General features: G+C 41.1%; 1 protein-coding gene across 2 annotated transcripts in view; it reads right to left on the bottom strand.

The window, feature by feature from the left end:
- Positions 1-24539, bottom strand: part of LOC146805144 (coagulation factor X-like) — a 218089-nt gene that overhangs the window by 88472 nt on the left and 105078 nt on the right. For both annotated transcript variants that reach the window (XM_085622316.1, XM_085622317.1), the window contains exon 5: positions 21209-21340. In XM_085622316.1, the coding sequence (XP_085478442.1) occupies positions 21209-21340 (132 nt within the window). The remainder of the gene's footprint in view (positions 1-21208; positions 21341-24539) is intronic.

The raw sequence follows: 24539 nt of genomic DNA, 5'->3' as shown, positions 1-24539 counted from the left end.
CCTCCGTGACTATGGTATGGGTGCCATTTACCACAACAACTTGCGTTATGACATGCAAGACATTTATAGAGGAGATGGTGTGCACTTCAATGATGAAGGGAACAGAGTCTTCCTCTTGAACCTTAGACTCTGCATCGGTACTTACTTGTAGGTACCACTAAAAAAATGACTTCATAAACACAACAGCTCTTTTTAGAGCTCCCTAATTTCTAAACTCTTAAATCTGCTTTTCATTTATTTTTTTTTATTTTTTTTACCGTACGCTTACCGTAAGCTTACCGTACGCGTACCCCGTGATTTTTTTTAAAATCAATAAATGTTTTTTTTGTACTTTTCTGTCCTTCTTTGACCCCCTTACAATTGTTAGGGGGTCTGTAACTCTCCTCATTGCCCCCTTTCCTTGTTTTCACTCTTTTTTTTCAGAGTGAAATACACAAAATGGCGGCCGCCGCTTCCTGGTTTCGGCCGATTCGAATGTTTACTAAGATCTAAGAGCCAATCAGAATCGCGCTCGCGCACGCCACCGTACGCTTACCGTAAGCGTACGGTAAGCGTACCGTAAGCGGGCTCAGATATATATATTGATTTAAAGGCTATTTTCTCAGAATCTACTGAACAGATTTACACCAAACCTACAAAAGGCACTTCCTTGACCTAGGGACTACCTCTCTGCCAAATTTTGAGTAATTCTGTTCAGCCGTTCGGGCTGTAGCTCGTTCTAAAGGTCCTATGGAAAAATGCATGGGAAAAACGCGTTTTGGGACCCCCCTTTTATCTCAGCCCCCGCTTGACGGATCCCCCCGAGACTTTCAGGGTAGGAGCGGAGCGTAGCGCCCCACCTATTTTGAGAAATATGCGAGGATTCGTCGACCGGCGCCAAAGTTATTCAAAATAGAATGTTGAGGTTTTCCTATGGAAACGTGGTCCTAACTATAACTACCTACTGGCGACCGCCAGTAGGTAATATATATATATATATATATCCCAGACACTTCACCAGCTACTGGCACTTCCGAATTTCCCGAAAAATGGAGCACCGACCACAGGTAAGTGTTCAGATGATGTTTATTGTCCACAGATTGCATTGAAGCCATGACGTGTTTCAGCCCCGGAGTGCCTTGATCACATGACGTGCTCTTAGTATAACACGTGATTTTTATATCGTTTTTTCACCAAGATTTTTAAAGTGATCAGTGCCTAAAAGTGCAAGAACCAAAATGCAAACATGGACTGCTTTGTTCACTTATGAACATGGTGGAACTGTTACATGCTGGTGCACATATCCACTAATATCATAAATGCATGATGGCTTGTTTTTGTATATTCACCTTGTGCAAATTAGCATACTCATAATTAATATCAATCATGGTATAAATACCCATTGAAACAAGATTTTAAATAATCATCATAAAATCCGTCGGAGTAAAATGCTAAAGCAATAGAGAGATAAAACGTGAATTCCTTTAAAAGGTATCTTATGTGCAAAAAACAGTTCATGACATTACAAAATTCTCTGTAGTTCCTAAGAGTGGGCCCACTCTCAACTAATACAGTACAGTAGTCAGCAGTGGTTTCTACCAGAGCTGCTATGTAAACTTTGGTTAATAAAGTGCAATCAGTGAAGTTTCTTAAAGTGCAAGTGCTAAAAGAACCTACATAGTGTAAAACATTTATCGAAAAGGTAAAAAACGATCATTGTGAATATCAACATTAATTGTTTTCACTGTTGTGACCGTCAGGTTTAGCTGCTAATCCACCACTAAGTGTTTTTTTTTTAAGGTTTACAGTTGTGGTGTGAATACCTGGACTGTAATATGTTGTTAAATAATGCTGTCCTTCACATTGCTTATAAATATGTATTAAGGTCCTCAGTCATATTTAGGCCCCCAGGGTGCTTCGAGTCTAGCTCTAAGATATATTTGGTTTCCAGCCTACGTAAAGCTTTTTCCCTGTTCACGCCCCTTTTAGTAATGCGTACGGCATCAATCAGATAGTATTTTAGTTTATTTGGATCTGGCTGATGTTTCTCTCTGAAGTGTCGAGCCACTGGGTACATTTGATCTAAATTCTTTATGGCTCGTATGTGCTGCAGTATTCTCTTGTGTCCCTGTAGCTTGACACTTCCCACGTATCTCAAGCCACAGGGGCACTCGAGAACATACACCACATGGTCGGTCTTACAGGTTAAAGCTTTGTCAATAGTTTTTTCTTGTGTGCTAAACGGAGTTACATATGATGTTTTTGTGATACCATGTTGACATGCCTTGCATGTCTTGCATTTCAGAAACCCTTTTCTATGTGCCAACCAGTTCCCCGGTGCTTTGTCTGTTGGATTGTTTTGTACTAACTCATTTTCATAGATGGGGCTCCGCTGTAGGTTATTGTTGGTTTTCTGGGTAACAGAGGGCCTATTATGGGGTCATTTAATAAAATAGGCAAATTTCTCCTAATAACATGGTATATCTCCTTTTCTTGTATACTGTACCCCATGATTAACCTGAAGGTCTCCCCTGAGTTGCACGGTTTGTTGTTACTGCTGGCTGGTGTTGAAGTGGGTATTTGGGGCTGCTTGGGTGTAAGTAGCTCTGCCCTAGATGACTTCATTCTTTTCAAGGTTGCGGCATCTATACTTTTTCTTGAATAACCCCTCTCTAAAAACCTGGCTTAACTGGCTTGCTGGACTTTGGTCAGGTCTTGTGGATTACTAGATATTCGGTTTAATCTGATCATTTCCCCTTAGGGGATACTCTGAATTAGGTGTTGCGGGTGGGCACTGGAGGCGTGGAACACTGAGTTACCAGCTGTAAGTTTTCTATGTGCCCTGGTCTCTATTTTTCCTTCTCTGATATACACCTCAACATCTAAAAATGTTACAATTTCTGAACTAATGTGCGCTGTAAATTCCAAATTAAGATCATTGATGTTTAGACTATTAACAACATTTTCTGCATCTTGCATGGTCCCATGCCAGATTAAAAACAAGTCGTCAATGTATCTTAACCATAATTTTACATTATTTTGTAATATAATCCCATGAGTTTTTTGTAGGACCAGCTCCTCCCATCAGTCCATGTGGAGGCAGGCTTCGCTGGGGGAGAAGCTGCCCCCCCTTGCTACCCCACGCAGTTGTTGGTATAAGGCACTTTGAAATATAAAAATGTTAATGTTTAGGCAGAAATCAATCATATTGATCAACATTTTGCTGTGTTGTTCTTGGACTGCAGATCTTCTTCTGAGAAAATGTTGCACAGCCCTGATCCTGTCTTTATGATTGATGCTGGTAAACAGTGCCATAATGTCTATTGTGCCATAATGTCCATTGTCATTAGAAGAAAATCCTCTTGCCAGTTAAAATCATTGATTTTGAGTATGAAATCGACGGTATCTTTTAGATATGAGGGAAGATTTGGATGTGCTCCTGCAGAAAATGGTCAATGTATTGCGACGTGTTTTCAGTCAGGCTTTTGCGTGCAGATATTATTAGTCTTACGGGTGGCCTGAGGGGGTTCATGTGTAGCTTGGGGATGAAATAAATTACAGGAGTTGTCATTGTGTCATTTTTAAGAAATGTATATTCATCCGTTGTTAGTAAGCCTACACTCTTCCATGCCAAGAGTTTGTTATGGTATGTGTTGTATGTTGCTTTCAAGGACAGAGTATCGCTTTTACAATAACAATTGCGGTCGGATAGTTGCCTTGTTGCTTCTTCGACATATTCTGCCTTCCCCCAGATTACTAGATTGCCACCTTTATCGGCATTTCTTATGATTAGTTGTGGATTTTTCTTAAATTTTTCCATGAGTTGGTGGTATTGATTTTCCTGTCTATTGTATTTGTTTCTAGCTCTATTTCTCACTTTATGGTTAAGTTGTTTTATACCAGCGGTGACCTGCTCGTGAAATATGTCAATTGAGTCTCTTATCAATATTGGGGTGAAAGTTGATTTTGGTTTAAATTGTGTTGTCTCTTTAAGTTGTTGTTTGTGTTGGTATCAGCTTATTTAGTTATGTTTGCAGTAGCAGAGTCTGTTTCTCCTTGTAGCTTTTCTTGGACTAATTCTTCAAGGTCTCTTAATATCAGAATGTCTGTAGAGGTAAGGTTAAACGGGGTGATGTTTGTTGGATGACAGTTATATCGTCCTCCCATGATGCCAGTTCTGATCTCTTCTTCAATAAATGATATTTTTTCAGTTTAAGTTTGCGTATTCCCTTGAAGATGTCACTTCTCGTCGATGCATAGTTGAATGTTTTTTTCGGACAATATGATAAGCCAAGAGTGAGTATTTTTTTCTCTGCCTCATTCAAATTGACATTTGATAGATTGACGACTGTGTTGTTGGAGACTACTAAGTTTGTTGTTTGCGTTTCCATTTGCGTGCATTTGGTCTCCTTTGTTCGCCACGAGTAAGCATGTCTCCTCTCCCTTCTTCTGGTTGAGCTGTTTTTCCTTGTTTTCGTTGTTGTTGCGGTCTTGGACGCAGTATTTGTCTGTGTTCTTCGCATAAAAAACCCACTTCTTGTTCAAATTGACAACTTTGCTGGGACCTACAAGCCTCGAAAAGTTCTGGTTTCAAGCTCTGTCTCGCTCTCCATCGCAGAGCTTAGATCAGAAGCAGATGAATCTGCTTGCACTCCCCTGTTTGTGCTGGCATTGGCTTTGGTTTTAGCTGCATACATTCTAGTGTCTTTGGAAACTTTCAGGGAGTCGTATTTATATATGTATTCACTGAAAAAACCATAGGTTTCACACATGTTATAGTTAGCTGGAAATTTTACTGATAAAAAACCAATGAAATTCCCCCGTTATAGTTACTGTAGGCAACTATAACTCACGCGACCGCAATCCTCTGCTGATGCTAATACTGTATTTAGACACTTATTTGCCCATGTCTTCTTCCATTAAATTTTAGCTATACATATATTACAAATATTTTTTTTTCATAAAGACACATATGTCATCAGCAGAGGATTACGGTCGCGTGAGTTATAGTTGCCTACAGTAACTATAACGGGGGAATTTCATTGGTTTTTTATCAGTAAAATTTCCAGCTAACTATAACATGTGTGAAACCTATGGTTTTTTCAGTGAATTTGCAAGGTTTTTTAAATGCTAATTCCTAACTATAACGTGTGTGAAACCCATGGTTTTTTCAGTGAATTTGTACGGTTTTTTAAATGCAAATTTTTTTTTGACATTTTTTTGTAAACCTATGTATAAAATAATGCATTATGGAAAGGTTTTTTTTTTTTTATGCTTTTTTTTCCGTGCGTGTACGGTAAGCTGACGGTACGCGCTCCGTACGTCATAAGTACGGTGCGCGTACGTAATATGATACGCGTACCGTAAGCTGACGCTACGTGCTCAGCACGTCATAAGTACACCGCGCCTACGTGATACGTGCGTGACGTACGCGTACACGCGGAAGCAACGTCGCGGTTACGCAGGGGCGTGTAATGCGCATGCGCGAGTGCATCTTACGTACGCGCTCCGTAAGCGCTCCGTAAGCGTCACGTTTGCGAATGCGTACTTTTTTACGAGCGCGTACCGTGAGCTTACGGAGCGCGCACGGTAGGTCATGTGATCCACAAAGAACACTTTTCATTGGTTGAAATTACTTTCAGTTCCAGAAACTTCCCACACCACACCCATTCCCCTCATTACTGCTTGAAAGAACACTTTTCATTGGTTGAAAGTACTTTCAGTTCCAGAAACTTCCCACACCACACCCATTCCCCTCATTACTGCTTGTGATTCTCTAGGAGCAGGAGCTGAATTGTCTTTGGGATACAATGGCAGAACAGCAGACCTCTTCTGAGAGTGAGGCTAGCAGCACCACCATCATCCAGAGAAGGAGGAAACAGAAGACTTCTTTTGTATGGGAGTATTTTACTATTCCAGAGGGGGACAAAAAGGTCAATGCTCCACTGGTCACTTGCACACTTTGTGACCGTGTTTTATCAAGAGGAAATCCTAGGAAAAAGTATTCCTTTGGAAATCACTCTATGATGAGACACCTTAGGGATAGACATCCCAGGACCTTTGCTCGACATACTGGAGAAAACTCTTCAGTAAGTCACCAGAGCCCAGCCTCAAAAGCTCAGCCGAATACATCATCGGCAGCTCAGCTGAGCCCTTCCTCTGAGGTGGGAGCATCACCTTCTTCTGCTCCTCTGGATCTTAACCCTCGATTTGGGAGGGTTGTAATGAGGTGTATAACATGTTCTGGTCTTATTGTTTTTGGGGAGACCAGTGTTCCCCTTATTAACAATAAGATAGACCAGCACGTTTGTAGACGCTCATAATATTCCCATTCTTTCTTTCCTCCATCCCTCTATGAACCCAACGGCTCTTTTAAGAGCCAACCTTACCTCACAATTTTTTTATTTTTTTTTAAGCTTTCCTTTTTGGAAATTTTTTTTAACCGTGCGCGCACGGTACGCGTAATTCCGCGAATTTCGCGAAATTTCTCCGTTTACGCTGTGCGCGTACGCTGCGCGCATTCGGTGATTTTTTGAAAAAAAATTTAAATTAATTTTTTGCCCTTGGGGGTCCTTCTGAGACCCCCTGACAAAGGCTAGGGGGTCAGGAACTGTCCAGCCTGCTCCCTTTTCACGTTATCCACCTTTGTTTTACACCCCCTCAGACTGCGAGAGAGAAAATGGCGGCCGCCGCTTCCTGGTTTCGACCGATTCGAATGTTTACTAAGATCTAACAGCCAATCAGAATCGCGCTTACGGTGCGCGTACGGTAAGCGCACCGTAAGCGCACCGTAAGCTGCCACAGATATATATATTGATTTAAAGGCTATTTTCTCAGGAACTACTGAACAGATTTACACCAGACCTACAAAAGGCACTTCCTTGACCTGGAGACTACCTCTCTGCCAAATTTCAAGGAACTCTGTTCAGCCGTTCGGGCTGTAGCTGTGACTAAAGGTCCTATGGAAAAATGCATGGGAAAAACGCGTTTTGGGACCCCCCTTTTATCTCAGCCCCCGCTTGACGAATCCCCCCGAGACTTTCAGGGTAGGAGCGGAGCGTAGCGCCCCACCTATTTTGAAAATTTTGCGATGATTCGTCGACCGGCGCCAAAGTTATTCAAAATAGAATGTTGCGGTTTTCCTATGGAAACAGGGTCCTAACTATAACTACCTACTGGCGACCGCCAGTAGGTAATATATGTATAAAGGGGGTTTCACTTAAATGATAAATACCTGCTAATTAGTTTAAAAGGCATGCATGGTAAAGGGATTGCGTGGTAAAGAATGTATGGTAAAGGCATGCATAGTAGAGGCATTTCCTGCAATGTCATACATGTGACCCAATACAATGACTAATTAATATATGTTTGTTTTTTAATATTTCTTATGAAAAGATAATGAAAACCATCCACAGATCATAACAATTAAGTAGATGCCGTAATCTACCATTTCATGCATATTGAAAAAATGCAAAAACAGGTAACTGTGCAGACACATTTTGTAACAAAGTACAAGCATTAAAGGATGCCATCCAGGTATTTGGCGACAGCTTGAGAATCAGGTAAAAGTGTCTTCAATCAGGAGGAGGCAGGTTGCAAGATGTTGCTAGACATTTGAATTTCCTTTTGTTTTGAATCACTGTCATTTCTAATGCTCAAATGTATATAAATTAAGATCACCACTTTTTCACTAATGGTGGTTCAGTAAAGCAGTAATTACTACAAAATGCACAATCCCCCTAATGTGTGGTGTATCCTAAAGAAAATAAAGAATGATGAGTTTAAGACAGGGTCAAAGAGCCATGCCTAGAAAACTACTTGTTCTGGATCTTGGGACAGTTGGTAAATGCATGACCATATCATCTTCCACATAGGAAAATACATAACCATATCATCCTACATATCGGGACACTGAAAGCACTGTGGATTTGGCCAACAACCTTAACTGAACAATTTACATAGTGTTCAACAGAGATCCTGAATAATTTAGATTGATGTTTTTGAAGCCAAGGTATACTCAGGATCCGACGACTTAGATTAGCACTCATAATAATCTTTAATTTTGTTATTGTGTAACTTAGCTTAACAAACACAAGGAGATGATGGACGGAGCACTGAAACTTTTCAGACACTCACCCCAATTCACAGATCTGGGTTGAATCCATCAGCATTCTTTAGCTCACTTCGCCACCCCAGTTCAGACCCAGCCATACGCAAATCAGTCTTGACCCTGTTCCTCAAGGGAAGAGTCCAGCCCGAACTGCCAAGCCAGGTCTTCCCTGGACTGGAAACAAGCATCCTGGGACAGGTTTCGCAGTAAAACCCTTCATCAGTCAGGCTAGCTTGAATCCAGTGGCAAAGTGAGCAAGGGACCCAACTCTGTGCATACCCTGCCAACTTAGGGTGAACAAAGCAAACACAAGGAGATGATGGACGGAGCACTGAAACTTTTAAGACACTCACCCCAGTCAGAGATTTGGGTAGAATCTATTATCGTTCTTTAGCTCACTTCGCCACCCCAGTTCAGACCCATCCATATTCAAATCAGTCTTAACCCTGTTCCGCATGGGAACAGTCCAGCCGGAACTGCCAAGCCAGGTCTTCCCTGGACCGGACACAAGCATCCTGGGACCGGTTTCGGATAACACCCCTCATCAGCCAGGCTAGCTTGAATCCAGTGGCAAAGTGAGCAAGGGACCCATGTCTGGGGATACCCTGCCAACTTAGGGCAAACAAAGCAAACACAAGGAGATAATGGACGGAGTGCTGAAACTTTTCAGACACTCACTCCCATCTTCATTCTTTAGGTCACTTTGCCACCCCAGTTAACAGTCCATCAGGAAGCAAAGTGGCCCAAGTTATCAGGTACCATCCAATAAAGAAGCGATAGGTATGACCAATGGGCATATTTGCATTGGAATGCTTCAAGATCAACGATTGGAAAGGACTTTATATTGTTACTAATTGGGGTTTTAAAAAATATTTCCTCATTTGGAAGTACATAAAAATCCTGTTGAAGGAATTGAATAAGCGAGTGCTATATTTCCAAGAGTGCAATTGCATATCTACAGTTAATCAGCCTACAAATTTGCAACAAAGTTCTCACCCATGACTGGGCAAATGCATTGTGCACAGAATTAGGAAGACAAGGGTTTAACCATATGAAAGTATACCTTGTTGAGAAGAGTGATCATTAATCTACAAGTCAATTCCTGCCAAATATGGGCATCAACCGCTAGAGTTTTAAATCTGGTGCGTATGAAGTAACAGGTAGAAAAAAGAGAACAAGGGCATGGTTAACAAACAAGATCTTGTAAGCGCCATTCTTCTTGTCTGGGCCCCAACACTTGCAATAGCCTTGTAGAGAAAACAACCAAATTATAAAACTTGATACATTGTAGGGTACAACCACCTATCGTTAGTGGCACTGAAGTAGCTTAATAGTGTGTGTTTTTGTACTGCCTGATAGATTTATTTCATGAGGATTCTACTTTGTGAACAAAATTAAAAGGTATTAATATTGGCAGGACTCGAAATAGATAAAAAGCTGAACTATTATTACCATTATTATAACATTACAGAAACCCATAAGACATAGCAGAAGACAGTCTGACTTTGTAATTGGGCAATAAAAGAAGAAAAAGGAATTGTAATAAAGCTTGAACATTGCTTCAACTTGGGTAGATATTTTACCTGCTAAATATACAGCCGAAGGAAGATACTGACTGTCTGAGCCATCATATGTTGACTAAAAAATATGTGCACCTTTCCTTATTTTAAAAAATATTCTAAGACTGTTCCAAATTATTGAGCTTCTTCTTCGGTACATTTTACAGACAAATGTGGATTAGAAGTGGCAATTGCAATATCGTCAACATAAGCAGCAATCCTGCAGTCAGCTGCATTGAAAGCCAAAAGGGTAATATTACCCATAAACTATAGATATAGTGAAAATGGTTTTATGTGCAAAGATAACTTTAAGGCTGAAACTGGACAGCCCTGCTTAGATCCCCTGGTAACGGTGTATTTGGATGTAACTGGCCCAGTGAAGACAATCTGAGCCAATAAACCAGATTGGAGTTCCTGAATGCTATATAAAATGTAGGTTCAATGCTAAACTTTTTAGGGTAACCCAAAGAAGTGGCCTTGAGACCCTGTCAAATGCATTCTCAGCATCCAAAATGCTCAAAAATACAGGTGTGCTAGATTTTTCAGGGATATCAAAGGATACGGTTTCTAAATTAATATGATCAGTAATGTCCCTGGAAGGGATAGAGCCATGTTGCATCAGATCAACCATTCCATTATCAGTGTTGTGAGTCAAATGACAAGTTTGAGCGTTCTTTAGAGTTGCAATTGAACAGGGAAATTGGTTGATATGAGCACCACAGTGTAGGATCCTTGTCTTTCTTCAAGAACATTGAAATATCAGTTTCCCTCTAGGAAAGTGGCAATGTAAAGCCATAGTCAAATTAGTTTATATATAGAAAACAAGCATAAGTACACGGGGGAAAGAGTTGTAAAATTCCGGTGAGATTAAATCTCAAACAGCTCCTTTTCCCTGTGGGAGTTTTAAAATTACCTAATCTAATTCTTGTACGTTAAAAGGAGATTCTATGATTTGGATTTGCAGTTAACAACTGGTTTGAGGTAAACAGGTATCTGTTCTTCCGTGGATATGCAGTTCCGTGGATATGCAGTTGTCTGTGTATAATTTTACGCAGAGGACGTAAAAGGCCTGACCAATAGAGTTCGTGTTTTTAAGTTGAAGGCCTTCAGCTTTAAAAATAGAGTAAATAAAGTTGAGGCCACAGCATTTCTTTAACCTGTAAAGCCAAAATTAATCCAAATTTGTCAATATATTCAAAACACTTAAGCCATAAAGTATAGGCAGCTCTGGCTTCGTTTTCCCAGATTCTTTTTGTGAGATTTATTTTGATGGTGCAAATGTTTTTTTATAGATTGTTTCTTCTTGGGAAGGAGTCACTTTACCCTGATTTAGTTGCCCAGGTTCTATTTCTAAGCTTAAAAGAGTTTCTCCAAGTCACCCTACTTCTATTTTTATTCTGATTTGTTTACTAATAATGTAGCTACGGGTATTCACAACTATCTAACTTGAAGAAAATCTAATAAAAACACCTGTTGAGCCTATTTCTGGTAATAACGTTGGATTGATGCCGTCAGATAATGTGATAGGGCCTTCCTGTAACGACGCTAACTCCAAAAGTAAACTCTGGAATAATGCTGGCTCATCTGTGTAAATGCTAAAAAATAGTGTAGTGAATCCTGTTTTACCAATCCTGGCAACTAGCCAAAGACCCTTGTTTGTGCTTTTAGAGTTTAAGCACTGCCATGCATTGTGCTTGACCAGCAGTACAATTCCTTTAATTTGGGGCTTCCTGTGTAATCACCCCTAAAATCCTCTATCTTAACCAACACTATTCATCTCTATCATGTTTAGTAAGGTGTGTTCCTTGAATACAGATAATATCTGCAGGAATATAAAAATAATTCTCAGTCACCTTATGAATTTGAGATTGTGATCTGAGCCTATTGATATTTCACTTCTAAACTGGAACACCCTTCTTCCTAAATTTATTAGGTTTCATTTATTGGAAAAATTGTTGTCACAGTGGTTACAGATTTGCTGCAATGAATATGTATCTTTTCTTTTTTCCAATATTTTAAATACTGCAATCCCCTAACTCTCCCTAGTGCTCCCCCACTAACCCTCACTAACTCCTTTCCACCCAAGAGTTTCCTGGCCCTCGTTCAAGCTAAGTTATCCCTCTTTCTACTTATGAAAAGTAATTATTGCAAAGATTAAGAATGACTGCAGATCTCAAAAGAGGCCTACATTTGACATTGTTTCCAGTGTTGATCTGTCATATTGAAAGTAAAGTCTGAACTAACAAAAAGGTAAATTCTTCATCTTTGATTAAATTGGAAGGAAATGCGGCTTGAAAAATTAGCTGATGATGTAGGAAGTTACCCACATAAATAAGAACTGTTCGGGATAGGATGGATTTGTACCTGGCTTTGGATTTTGAAATCGAAAACTGTGGACCCACTGAAATTAACTGTCCAGATCTCCATCCTGTAACCTTAGGAAAGCTTTCTGGAAGAGATATACCACGAAACCTCTGGGTTTGTACCCTACTGCTCCATCCATGATGCTTTAAATATGCAAATTGTTTCTAAGCATTCTGATTTTCATATTTTCTAGTTTTAATGTGACACCTTTGCCTTTTTGCTCCTGTTCTTGAATTTGATGCTGCACACTGGCTGTTGTCTCTTCCAGGCCATGTGTCTGTTCCTGAACTTCAGGAACTTGTATGCTCATAAAGACCACTTCCTCATCGTCAATGTCTCTCATAATATTATTTCTGCTATCTCCTGTGTCCATGATACCCCATCCGTGATAGGTCACCTTGTATTTCTTCTAGAGATCAATGAGTGAGTCCTACTAAATCCAAATCCGAGTCACCCTCTGAGCATGGTTCAGGTATGTCAGGTAATGAAAAGAAAGCTTCTTGTGACTATCATCCTGCAGAATGTCCTTAACCAGCAGTTGCTCCAGAGCAGGTAAGGATGTCTGTGCTGCCATCTAAATATACAAAAATGTCTAATTGTTTCATCCAGGGCATAGGGCATGCCTGAAATTGTGCCTGCTTTACTTTTCTCATTTTACAATGAGACAAATCTCCACTCATCCCCTGGATCACCTTGTATTTCATTCTGTTTACCTAATACAGAAATGTCCTGGGCGATTCTTGGGGCAGTGTCCAAAAAGTGATTCAACAGGGCAGTAACATTATGTAAGGCCAGTGATGGTAAGGACTTCCTTTTACATGTAAGATTTTACATTGGAGTTTGGACCACTACTTGTTTAGCTAATTGATACTATACTGGAGGGTGTACAGATGTTTCCTGGTCTTCAGGCTTCATAGTATTTTATACCTCTGGGGGCAGGCACTTTCACAGGTGTAAGAATCCCAGGCTCCAGGCTGGGAGAGGTTCTTTCTTACTGCTTCAGGATCTCTGTGCTAATTTCGGGCCCACAGGGGAGCCTGGAGGATCTTGTGAGGCCACAGAGCCAGGCAGGTCGGGCTAACCTGAGGTTCCAGGAAGGAAAGAAGTTATCACCCATCACTGTGCTGCTGCTGTCTTCTTCTACTTCCTGCAGTGGCCAGAGGACTGGTTCAAGGCACACCCTTATGTGGGTGTGAAGCTGAATTGGTGACATACATCCTACAATCAACCTAGGTGATTCTACATCACAGTGCTGCTACACTACTAAATGACTGGGTAAAGTGCACCAAATCTGAGACCAGAACTCTGCCCAGTTAGCAGGCCACAAATGAAACAACCAAGTTATTGTGAGAAGTAATGCTATAAAACAACCAAGAAAGTAAAATTACTGGAAGGCAAGTACTCAATGACTTACACATCCAAAAACACCCAATAAAGGATTGTATTTGATAATTAGCAAATTATGCTGGAAACATGGGGACCTTTTCTTTACTGCAACAAACACCATCTTTATTGCAACCCGGGGCAAAGAACAGCCAAGTGAATTCATGATTGAGATACAAAATCTTGTCCTGGTGTTAACAACATTGAATCTGAAGGCACTCCAATTTACAGTCAATAAAAACAGTCACCACAAGCCTTGGACACCGCAAAATACACACTCTGAAACCTCAGTATTAAAATATCACAAACCACAGCAGTTACAGTATAAACACTTTGGCTTTGATTATGATTCAAGCATAGTCGTAGGTACTGCATGACCCACTATTATAGTACAAGAATTTACTAGCCTGTCTGTTCACAAGTTAAAAAATGCATGCAATATTCACTGCATTGCTAAATATCACAAATGTGTTTCTCTTGTGTGTTATTATTGCATCACCTATGTATACCATGCCATATTAGCTGCAAATGAAAAATAACACATGCTGTAAATAAAACCCATCTACAAGTATAAGAGGTCATTGGAAATTAGTGGAAAATGCCACCTAGAAATACTCCCACTCAAATGCAGGTGCTAAAGGTTCGTTAAGTGTGGGGAATTAAGAAAAAGCTGGAAATCAACACCAAAATGCTAAGAGCAATATTGCAACTTGCAAAAACACAATACTGTACTGTTTGAGCACAAAAATCCCCCTAGTGTTTGACCTGCATAAACAGACATTCATAGCTGAAATACTCAGAGGTTAGTTGTAGCGGCTCAAATGTCCACTCCGCAGTACATCATCGTGGATGCAGACCTACTAGGCCATTACATCATTCTAACCTATATTCATGTTCTATTATAACCAGCCATGCCGCAAGAGGATAAAAGGCCAACCAGCTATGACCTCAAAGGGTAGAGCAACTGTAGATGAGAGCTAGTAGTGACGGATTAAGGCTAAACCCCTAAATATGTGTCAGCCTGAGATCCTGAGTGTAAGGAAATGCCTCTTTTTGCATGACCACCCCCAATTTTTGGATTGGTGCTGCTGGGTTTTCGACTCTGAGAGCGCACTGAGGTCTGCTAGCCAGACCTGTGTTCTATCCCTTACAAAATTTATGTTGAATTGACTACCCCAATTGGCAGAATCTTGCTTACTTATGAGTCCCTAGTATATGATACCACGGATACCCAGAGCATGTAAGAAGACAGAGTGTCCCCCCAGGGTTGTAGCACTAGTTGAGCCACCCTGTGTGGGACAAAGTACAAAATGGCCCCCAGGTTGCCCCAGCAGCCTGGAAGATCAGTTTTAAGCTGCTAGTTTGACTTGGCCATATAAACCAATGGTAAAACCCCCAATTCCTTTAACAATATAAGTAAGTATCCACTAAGAAAGGCCTATTGAGCACTGAGACAGGAAGTTCTATATTATTACAAGAACATATACTTTCAATATGCCCCCACAGCAAAACGTCCAAATTGTAATTTTTGCTGTGGAAAAGTTAGTAGCCAATTTGGCTAACACAGATTTTACCAGTTGATCACTCAGCCTGGCTAACTTCTGAATGGGACTACTAAAATGGATACTTTGTTGTATCAAATTAATTCTCGCATTGATGCCCAAGTCCAATTTAATGTCATTTTTAAAGAAAGTCAACTTTTAGAAAGTTGCCACTCTGTTGACCAGTTTGTCGAGTGGCCTCACACAGTTGCTGGCCACCAGACAGCCTTCTGCCCTAGTGGGGAAGAGTCTGAATGATCCCCATGCACTGGAAAAATAGAAGCTGCTACGAGGATAGGTATTACCTACCCCTTGCAGGGAGCAATTCAGGGAGTTGGCCCAAAAGGCGAGCTTCCAAGGAGAAGCTGCCTTTGATAGGCAAATGAAAATCACACTCCTGAAGGGTTGCCCCTTTGTTCAGATTGAGAGACTAGCAGTGGGAACAGAGAAGGGAGACTAGTGCCCAAACCATTTTTTTCATAGTCGTGTAGCCCCCAGGTAGCTACACCTCTATGGTGGACTACCAAGCTCTTAACATCTAAGGAAGGGTTCAGACATCTTAGAAGTGGGCAGATTATTGCACCCTGGGATTGCTAGATGCGACATATAGCAGGAAGTTGTAACAGGGCAGGAGCTTTCCTGGTAGCTCCTTGACTAGTAACTGCATCATGGCCTCAGGGCCGTTTCTGGGTATCCGTATGGCATCCATAACACCCTGAACCTCAGATTAATCTGGAGAAAGCACTGAGGAAGGGCTGCCCTGCTGACCCCTGGACCTGGCAAGAGAGGCTGCACTGTCTGCTGGACTAAACCTGCTGCACCTTGGGCTAGTCGAGAAAGGGTTGTGGCTCCTGGCTCATGAAAAAGTCACTCACAAGCCTCTGACCAAAGAAGTGACTCCAAGGGTCAGACGACTCGAACCAGCATCAGGGTCATCAAAGTTGAAGAATCCCATTCTGGCAAGTCAGTAGCCACTTTCTGCAAATCACTGCTGACCGCCACCGGGAGCCCTTAGAGACTGATCATCAACTGCCAGAAGTTGCACAAAGGTCTGCTCAACCTGGGAGTGCCATCTCAGTCCAGATTGGTCACCTAAGAGGACACCAGCCTTCACCAAAATATACCGCTGGACTCGCTGTATATGGAGACCGGTAGTCCAGCAGCACTTGGCCTTCTACTGGCTCAAAGAGGACTTCAAGGGGCACAGACCCCTGTGGCCAAAGTTGCCCCACTTAACCCATGGTCTGAGGAATAACCACAAGGACACCCCTTTGACTGCACAGTACCCAGAGCATCTTTCTGCATCCACAGCCTCCTGCATTCTCAGCATCAGGAAGTTGAGTATATGGCTGTCTTGATGTGAAGTGTATGGCTGTCTTGATGTGAAGTATGGAATTAGAATTGAGACTGCTTTGGTGACCAGGTAACTGTCCAAATACGTCTTAGTGCCCCCCTGGGCCTTCTCCCTCTCAGATTTGGTCACCCCACTCTTGATGGAGTCAAACACAACTCTTTCAAATATTTAAAAATGTTTTTAAACTTTTCAGGTACCAGTGCTCGTTTGTGCTTTGGACTAAAAAGTCAAGATTTAAGTTTTAATCAAAATGTTATCTCCAGAACCCTCTAGTGGCTTCTGCTCTTCTTAATGTCTAAATGTTCATAAAAATATAATCTATTTTTATAAATTGGTGTTCTTTTGTGTTGTGTGACATCCTTATTTTGTTGTTTGGTGCCTCTAAATGCTTTATACTTTTTTCAAGCCTTCCTGCTTAAAGCCACAGCTACCCAAGGTTGAGCTAAAGGTTTTACAAATAAGACTGACTGGACCCAAGACAGTTTTGCAAGTGTACTACACGGTACGTTCACCCAACCATACCATATAATACACCACAAACCTCACACTTAGGACGTAAAAGCTTGTTATAAGCACTGCATAAAACATACTTGCATGGTTAGGAAATAAACCTGAAGCACAAGATAAAGGTCTACATGGCCATTCCCCCTCCTGAAAATGCTCTAGGATTATTTGCAATAAACACCAAACAATGGACAATAGGTTTAGCCAAGGAACCTCTTTTTGACATCTTCAACATCATGTGAATATGGCGTTTATTTTGTCAGTTAACCCCTTCCACTGTCATGTTCTGTTTTTGGTAGGGTCCTCAGCATGAGATGGCCTTCATATGGCCCTGGTGTCATACTACTTCCTCAGCCAGGAATTCCAGCTCAAAATCCACGAACACTGCTGGAGTCCATGATGGAAGATTTTGCCAGGTTCCTGCTTGTGATGACTGATTGATGTTAGGGGTTGACCATGGATTCTGTTGGTCTAATTTAAGGTACTTTGACCCTACAAGGTTTGTGTCTGAAGAGTCCCACCCAGGAAGGAAGTGTTGGTGTGCTGAGATGCTTCTGTGTTCTGCTCTGGCGATACCTGCTCTCTTTTCTCATGGATTACAATGACTGAAAATGAGTCTAACTTGACACCTCAGCTCTAGGCAAGATTGAGTGTGAAAAGTGACAATGATGTTTGAACCAGGTTAATGAAAGGCAGGGGAATATGCATAGTCATTTGCTAAACACTGTGGCTAAGGATTAGGCCGCCAATAGTCAAAACTTTAAAATAAGGACAAATAATGCAGGTATTTGATCTCTACTGTTACTATTGATTTTGTAATATATTGGGAAGTTTGGAAAAAAATTCTAAGAGAAATAAAGAAATCTGTTTTTTTTTAAATTCAAATCACACTTTGGAAGGCAGACTTTTTCAGGATAGCACCTAGGCCTTTGAGTTTGTTACCTTTTATCGAGGTTACTTTTCGGGATGCCAGTGTAAAAATCACTCCTTTAGGTTTGCATCCTTTAGTTAAAAGTTGGGCAACTGATCAATATATTTGCACAAAAAAGACGGTTAAAGTGTCAGTTGTGGCAACTTTTTCGCAAAAAGATATTTCCTTTTTCAAGGTAGAGCACCTATAGTTTGAGTCTGCTAAGAAGGCCCCAGCGCATCTAGAAACCAATCGGAGAGCTCCAGAGCATAAAAATAGAGGTATGAGGGGTAGCAAAAAGAAATATTGCCAGGGCATGGGACAAGCCAGAACCTCCATCATTAAAGGAATGGTTGTCACTCATGGATTGGTGCCAAAACACAGAACAAGTGGTATACAAGGGGCGAGGGTGTCCAAGAAAGTGGGAAAACGTAAGGGGACCATGGTAGGATTTTAGAGATAGGTATGGTGATAATCAGTGTCGGAAGGCATCCAAATTGACCAGGGTGGTAAATAGTTTGACTTAAGGGCCTGACTCTGGGTAATGCTGACTACAACATGTTAGATATTATGGTCACTGATCTGATGCCTATTGAATAGTGTTTTTCTGTATACGTAACCTAAAGACAAATTTATGATCCATGTTAAATGTATGATGCAAAATCAATATAAAGATGTTGAAAAAATAGAGGTGTGGGTATCCTCACGGTGAAGAATAACTACTTCAAGGTGCCCAAACTGAGTACAATGGGGATGAATTGCAAGGGACTCTAATAAGGTTCATGGTATATGTATTGGTAGATTCGAAATGCACTTTTGAAACTAATATGTGTTGTATTCATGCTGTGGTGGGGACTGAACTTTAGGAAGGGAGGAGTTAGTGGGGGCAAGGGAATTAGTAATAGTTATTATAATGTTGTGCGTATTTTAATATAAATGTCATTAAAATTACGTTTACAAAAAAAAACGGGGATGGATTGGAAAGCAATACATAGTTGTTAACATTCAACATCTTATGAAGATGGCAGAAACACAAGAAATAGGGCTCAACATAAACATTCAATTGAAGTGCATTTCACAAGGATAGCAGTGCTCTGTACATGCGGATGGAAACATACATTCTTGTAAGATAAATTTTGAGTTCTCACGTAGTATACATAACAATCTATCAATTTAGTTTCAAATCATTTGGATTTTTCCTGCATTTCAAAGATGGTGTTCTCTTAACAGTAGGCATCATGGAGGTGGTCATAAAGGTGTAACTTCCTATGCTGGCACAATTTTTCATGGTTCTCCCCTGAATTATTCTCTGATGTTCACAGTTGTGAAGCAACTAATGTCCTCTTCAGACCAGGAGCAGCTTCTCCATTAGAGCAGAGGAGCATTGCTCCACTAACAAAATTGCCCCCCTAGAAAAGCCCCAGAGATGAAAATTAAAATGGTAATAAACTTTGTCTGTTGCCATTTTATTTTTCATCATCTCGTCCATCCGAGTGTCAGAATGGGGAGGGGTCATTGCTGCAACAGGGAGAAGTGGTGGGCTGGCTGTGCACATAGGTTTCAAGTGTGCATGTCTCTTTCACCAGATGTCTTGCGACAGCCAGCCAGACAAGCGCATTTTAAATCTCACTAACCCAGCTGTCTACTGAGTTAGAGAAAGCATAGGTCTCCTGTGCTCTTGAGAGCGCTGAGAGAGGCAGCTCCCTCCAATCCTGTTGCTTCTCTCATTCGGGGTACCAGTATAAGCGCAGCACCAGGATTGGTTAGGGGAATGGGCTGGGGCCCTCACAGGAGACAGAAGCAGCAGACAGACTAGAGCAAGGAGTACGGCGGACATTGTGCAGTAATCAAGATAAGTGGCTGTTTCTTTTTATTTATAGTCACCACTCGCCTTGCATGCATACACCCACCCACGATCCATTTGCCACCCCAACCCCACTTTTCCAAGTTGCTAGAAGCCACTGCTTCAGGCATCGGTTTAATTATTAAATGTACTGTGTATTATGGGGTGGGCTACTCTACAGATGGTAACTTGATAAGGTCAGTGAATGGGGATCGCAGGCACCATTCTTAATTGGACAGTGAACAAGTAGAAAGGTTATGTTACTCCTGATTGTGTATCCATTTCAGTAATTAGTTTGAGCCAGTGGTTGCAGGTGGGTTCCACCAACACTCATTTATGGGAACCGGCACTTACTTTTCTTTTTTTGTGGCAAAGGGGAGAGCAGGGATGAAAAAGAACCTGAGTGACTGAGATGAAGAGGGGAAGGAGTGAGGGATTGTCCGGTGGTGGACTAGAGTCATTAGGTGGAATCAAAACTAAGCAGCCTTGGTATTCGACACTCCGAACTCCTCTAGTGCGGCCTCCTAAGAAAAACGTTGGCACCTGTCACAAACTATATTCAGCAATAATAAATGTATCCAGAGTTTTCGGATTTTAAGGGTTCGGGCAGGTACAGATGAAATATGAGCCACGCTATTATTGAGTGGCAGATCTCAATACAACCACCTAATACCAAATATATCTTCTAATATGGCTCAGAGACAAGGCTGGTATAACTATTTTTGTCACCCCATGCACAGTGACATTTGCTGCCCCTTTTTCTAACAAAATTGTAATTGTATTTATATAGAGTTTGATACCTCTGACGAGGCACTGAAGCGCTTCACTTAGAGTAGCGCTCTACTTCAGAACCCAAGGTTAGTGGTTAATCCAGTGGTTTTTGTTGGTTATTATGATTAGTTATGTGTTCACCCAGAGGCGGCTCCTTCGCTAAGGCAGAGGAGCGCCGCCACACTGCATTTTTTGCTGCAGAAAAAGGAAAACTAAAATGATAATAACACTGCGTTATTACCATTTTATTTTTCCTTTCTCATGCATCTTTGCGGAGTGGGGCGGGTGGGGCTTGGCTGTCATCATAGCCAGCAAGGAGAGAAATGGTGAACACTTAAGTGAGCATGGCGGTTCGGCCGGCCCTTTTTGGCCAGCCAAACAGTCCTGTGCACTTTGCATTTTCCCCACCAGGCTGAGGACCATGCACAGGCTCCCTGTCCCCGTCTGAGTGCCGATCCACAATACTCAGACCGATCACAACGCTGCATTGCAGCACTGTGATTGTCCCAGGAGAGCCTGTGTGCCCGGGTGCTTCCTACTTCAGAGGACGTCGCGAGGCAAGGCGACAGTCCGGCAGCAAGGCAAATCACAATTAAATGTTTTTTTCAGTCCCCCCCCTGCCCCACCCGTGCTACTCATTGGCAGCCACCACTGCGTTCACCAGAAAACAATGCATGCATTCATCCCACTTAAATTGTGAGAGACTATATAATACCATGCAGGTTTAATACGTGCAGTAGTAATCTACTGCCCCCTTCAGTTGGATCTTTGGTGCCAGCCTGCAGTTGTCTTGTAGTAAAACTCACCCTCTGCATGATGATAAGACTTAATACAGCCCTGAACTAGTGTACTTTAAAAAAAAAATAATGAAGGTGCCTGTTTTGACTTACCAGTTGGCACGCATGACTTCTTGTCTTCACCTAGGACGTATCCTGTGGCACATGAACATTTAACAGTCCTTTCAACGGGTTTGCAGAACTGTTCACACCCTCCATTGTCCAAGCTGCAGAGCTGCGGGGTAACTGCAGAAAGCAAAACTCCCATTGAATTCAAATATCACAGCAACGATCAACTCATAAAAGGGAAACAGTAACAAGCCGTCTGGCACTAGGAGAATCACTGGCTGTTTTGCCAATTCCAACCTTGAAATTTCAATTGTTCAGATTTATTCTTAACTGAGTGAAATTAATCACTTATCAGGAAGAAGCATAATTTAAACACAGATTTATGAATAGCACAGATCAATAATAATTCGCAAGTAACATTATCTTATTTTGCGTAGCTTAAATTACAATCACGCGTTTTTAAATGCAAGTAATGGAACATACATCGATCTAGTCGCGTTAAATCTATTAAGTGAATCATCAAGAATATTCCATCTAATTATTTTTCTCTGTGTTCACCTGCTGAATGTTTGTGAGTTCTTTTTCTCAGTTGTGTGAGGAATAAAGTTTATAACTTGGAGTGTATGTTTTGGGGGCCAAGGTCTTCAGTAATTACCGCATACTGAAAGAGGGCGGTGAGTGAGTTTCCCATTGGGAATATGGTAGAAAATAGCACAAGTTGGTAACATTTTAAAGGGGACCTTTTTTGCTGTCACTTTTCATTATCAGCATCACTCTACTTCAAAGGCTATTTGGTAAACTTGGTGATACAGGGTGGATTTCAAGACTAGTGAGAAGCTATTTCGGTTAAAACTAAACAAATTGAAAGGGGCCTTGTTGTTCTTAAAATTTCTAGAAAATCTTTGAAGATGCATAGGATGTGGAACCTACTGGAATTGTAACATTTTGGCAAACATAATGAGATTACGTGGACTGAATTTGAAGAGCCTTGTGCATTGACAGAACAGGGAAATGATGGGCAGATTTTGCAACTATTCAGATCAGTAATAGAGGTGGAACATAATCGGCACTGAAAACTGAGCTATAGTGGGGCTTCTACTTTGTCTCCCGCCGGAAAAAAATGATACAAATTATACATTTAGCTTAACAGTGCATTTAATTCAACTCCGGGAATTTTGTGGAAAATGCATGGCAAATTATAGATATTGAACTACATTTAACCAGCATAATTGAAAATGGAATTTGATTTTAAAGTCACCTCTAAAGACGTAGACACAGACATGCGCACACAACAACATAACTACCTCACACAACAGTCATTGCAATAACAGCTAAATGGAATTTTGATTCAGACAGTCAGTCAGAGTAGGTGAAGGTGGGACTGTGAACGGTGCCCAGGTGCTGACCATGGTCAGACTGGGAGTTGCAGTTCCACCTCTATTCGGAGGAACTAACATCTGTTAGTCAGATCCCTGATCTGAAGTGAGCTTTGATGCTGCAGGTCGGTTCAAGACTCCCTCTTCGTACTTGTCTCTCTCCTTCTATCTAAGCATGCATACGAGTAGCAAGCAAAATAGGTCACATCCCATGGGAAGTAGAACTCCATCTCTTATCCATATGTAGCAGGCCAAAAACATGCTGCCCCTACCTCCATGGTGGTTCATTCTCCCCAACTCCTTCCTCTCCCTCTCTAACAGTCTTCAAACACTTCCTCCTTCAGCTCTCTCTCTCTCTCTCTCCCTCTCATTGCAGCCTGCCTTTACTGCACTGTGATTAAAACAAGCACAAAAACCTACTCGCAGCACTGGAAATGCAAAATATGTACCCAAAGATTTTACCATAGCATAGAGCAGAAGAAAGAGAGAGAAGAGAGAATACTGTGATATGGAGAAGGGAGGCTTCATTATGTAATGCAGTTGCAGATAAACAAACTGTATGAACCTATTATGTTGCAACTACATTGGAACCTGCAATTCTGAAGAGGCCTTGCATCGTTATCAAAGACCACGACCATGACTCCTCAGAGGGGTGCTTTAAAAGAAATGTTTTGATGGGATAGTCCCACCATTTTTTAATTGGGGCATATTTAGAAGGTTCTCTTATTTAGAAATTTCCAAACAAAATAATCAGTGACAGGAAAATAGGTTAAAACCTGACAGAAGCCCATAGTGTTAATTTGGAAATTTCTCTCAAGTAAATGTTTTAAAATGAATGCAAATTGTTCATTCGAAAGAGCAACTCTCAAAATTGTATATGCTTTAACTATCACTCAAATACATGTCTTACTACTAGCTCTTCCTTTTCTCTCACATTGTCCCTCTACCCTACCTTATTATTCCTTTCTTATCTTATACCCTTAGGCTCTCGCTTGATTTACATTTCCCCATCATCCTCCTTTTATCCATATCATGTTCCTTCCTTCCTTTGAACATCTCCTTTATCATCATCAGATTTTCTCAGTATAAAATGTGTACATGAAGTTTACTTGAGCCTTCTTCACCATTCACTTTTTAAAATAGTGATCTAGGCACCTCTGCAAAAGAGAAGGTTCCTATTGTAAATACCCAAACTCTATATTATGAAATGTTCAACAAATTTAAATGCTTTTTCATCTCAATTACAAAAAAACTGATTTCTTGATAAGTAGCAAATGTCCTATGCAGCCATGAAAACTCACAGGTAAAGTCAGAAAAGAATATATAACTGGTTTTACCAGTGAAGCTCTTGAAAATAGCCAGGCTGACCTTGATTGGCAGATATACTTTCACTATTTCTTTTAAGGAAGTGCAAATAAAGGGGAAGCTCCAGATGGGAAAGGGTCTACAGGATTGCACAGTTAGATGACAGGATAGTTTAGAGCAAAGCAAGTGTGAGTTGTGTGGCATAAAAGGGGTGGATTGTGGGGTTGTGCTCGCTAGAGGGAGTATGGCTCATCCTATACCAGAAGTTAGATGAATTGAGTTTACCAGTTTGAAATGGATTCTACTCAATTCAACAGGTGTCTCCAACATGGACAATTCGGTTAACCTGTCCTGTCAACAGTTTATCTTACCTCATTCCCCTCGCATGTTCTGCATTTGCAGACAAACCAACAACACTGATCCAAGCCCCTGTCGAGAGGTCTCTGATTACATGTTCCAAGTTTGGCCAACTTCCCTGTACTATGCAGTAACCTTTTTCACTGGCACATTCATTTTACTGGGGTATCATTTTCTCAAACAACATAACCAATTTAATGTAGATTTCCAGCTCATTTGTTTCAAAGATGATTTTTCCTGATCTTCAGGATTTCCTTGATAAAAATGGCATCAAGCACAACAGTGAGCAAATTATTTTAAATATACAGAAGGCCATGGCTAGACTCCTTGTTGCAGAT

Source organism: Triturus cristatus, chromosome 8 (genome assembly GCF_964204655.1).
Source record: "Triturus cristatus chromosome 8, aTriCri1.1, whole genome shotgun sequence".
Taxonomy (NCBI): Eukaryota; Metazoa; Chordata; class Amphibia; order Caudata; family Salamandridae; genus Triturus; species Triturus cristatus.
Note: the sequence above shows the minus strand (reverse complement) of the source record. Positions and strands in the feature narration are given on the sequence as shown.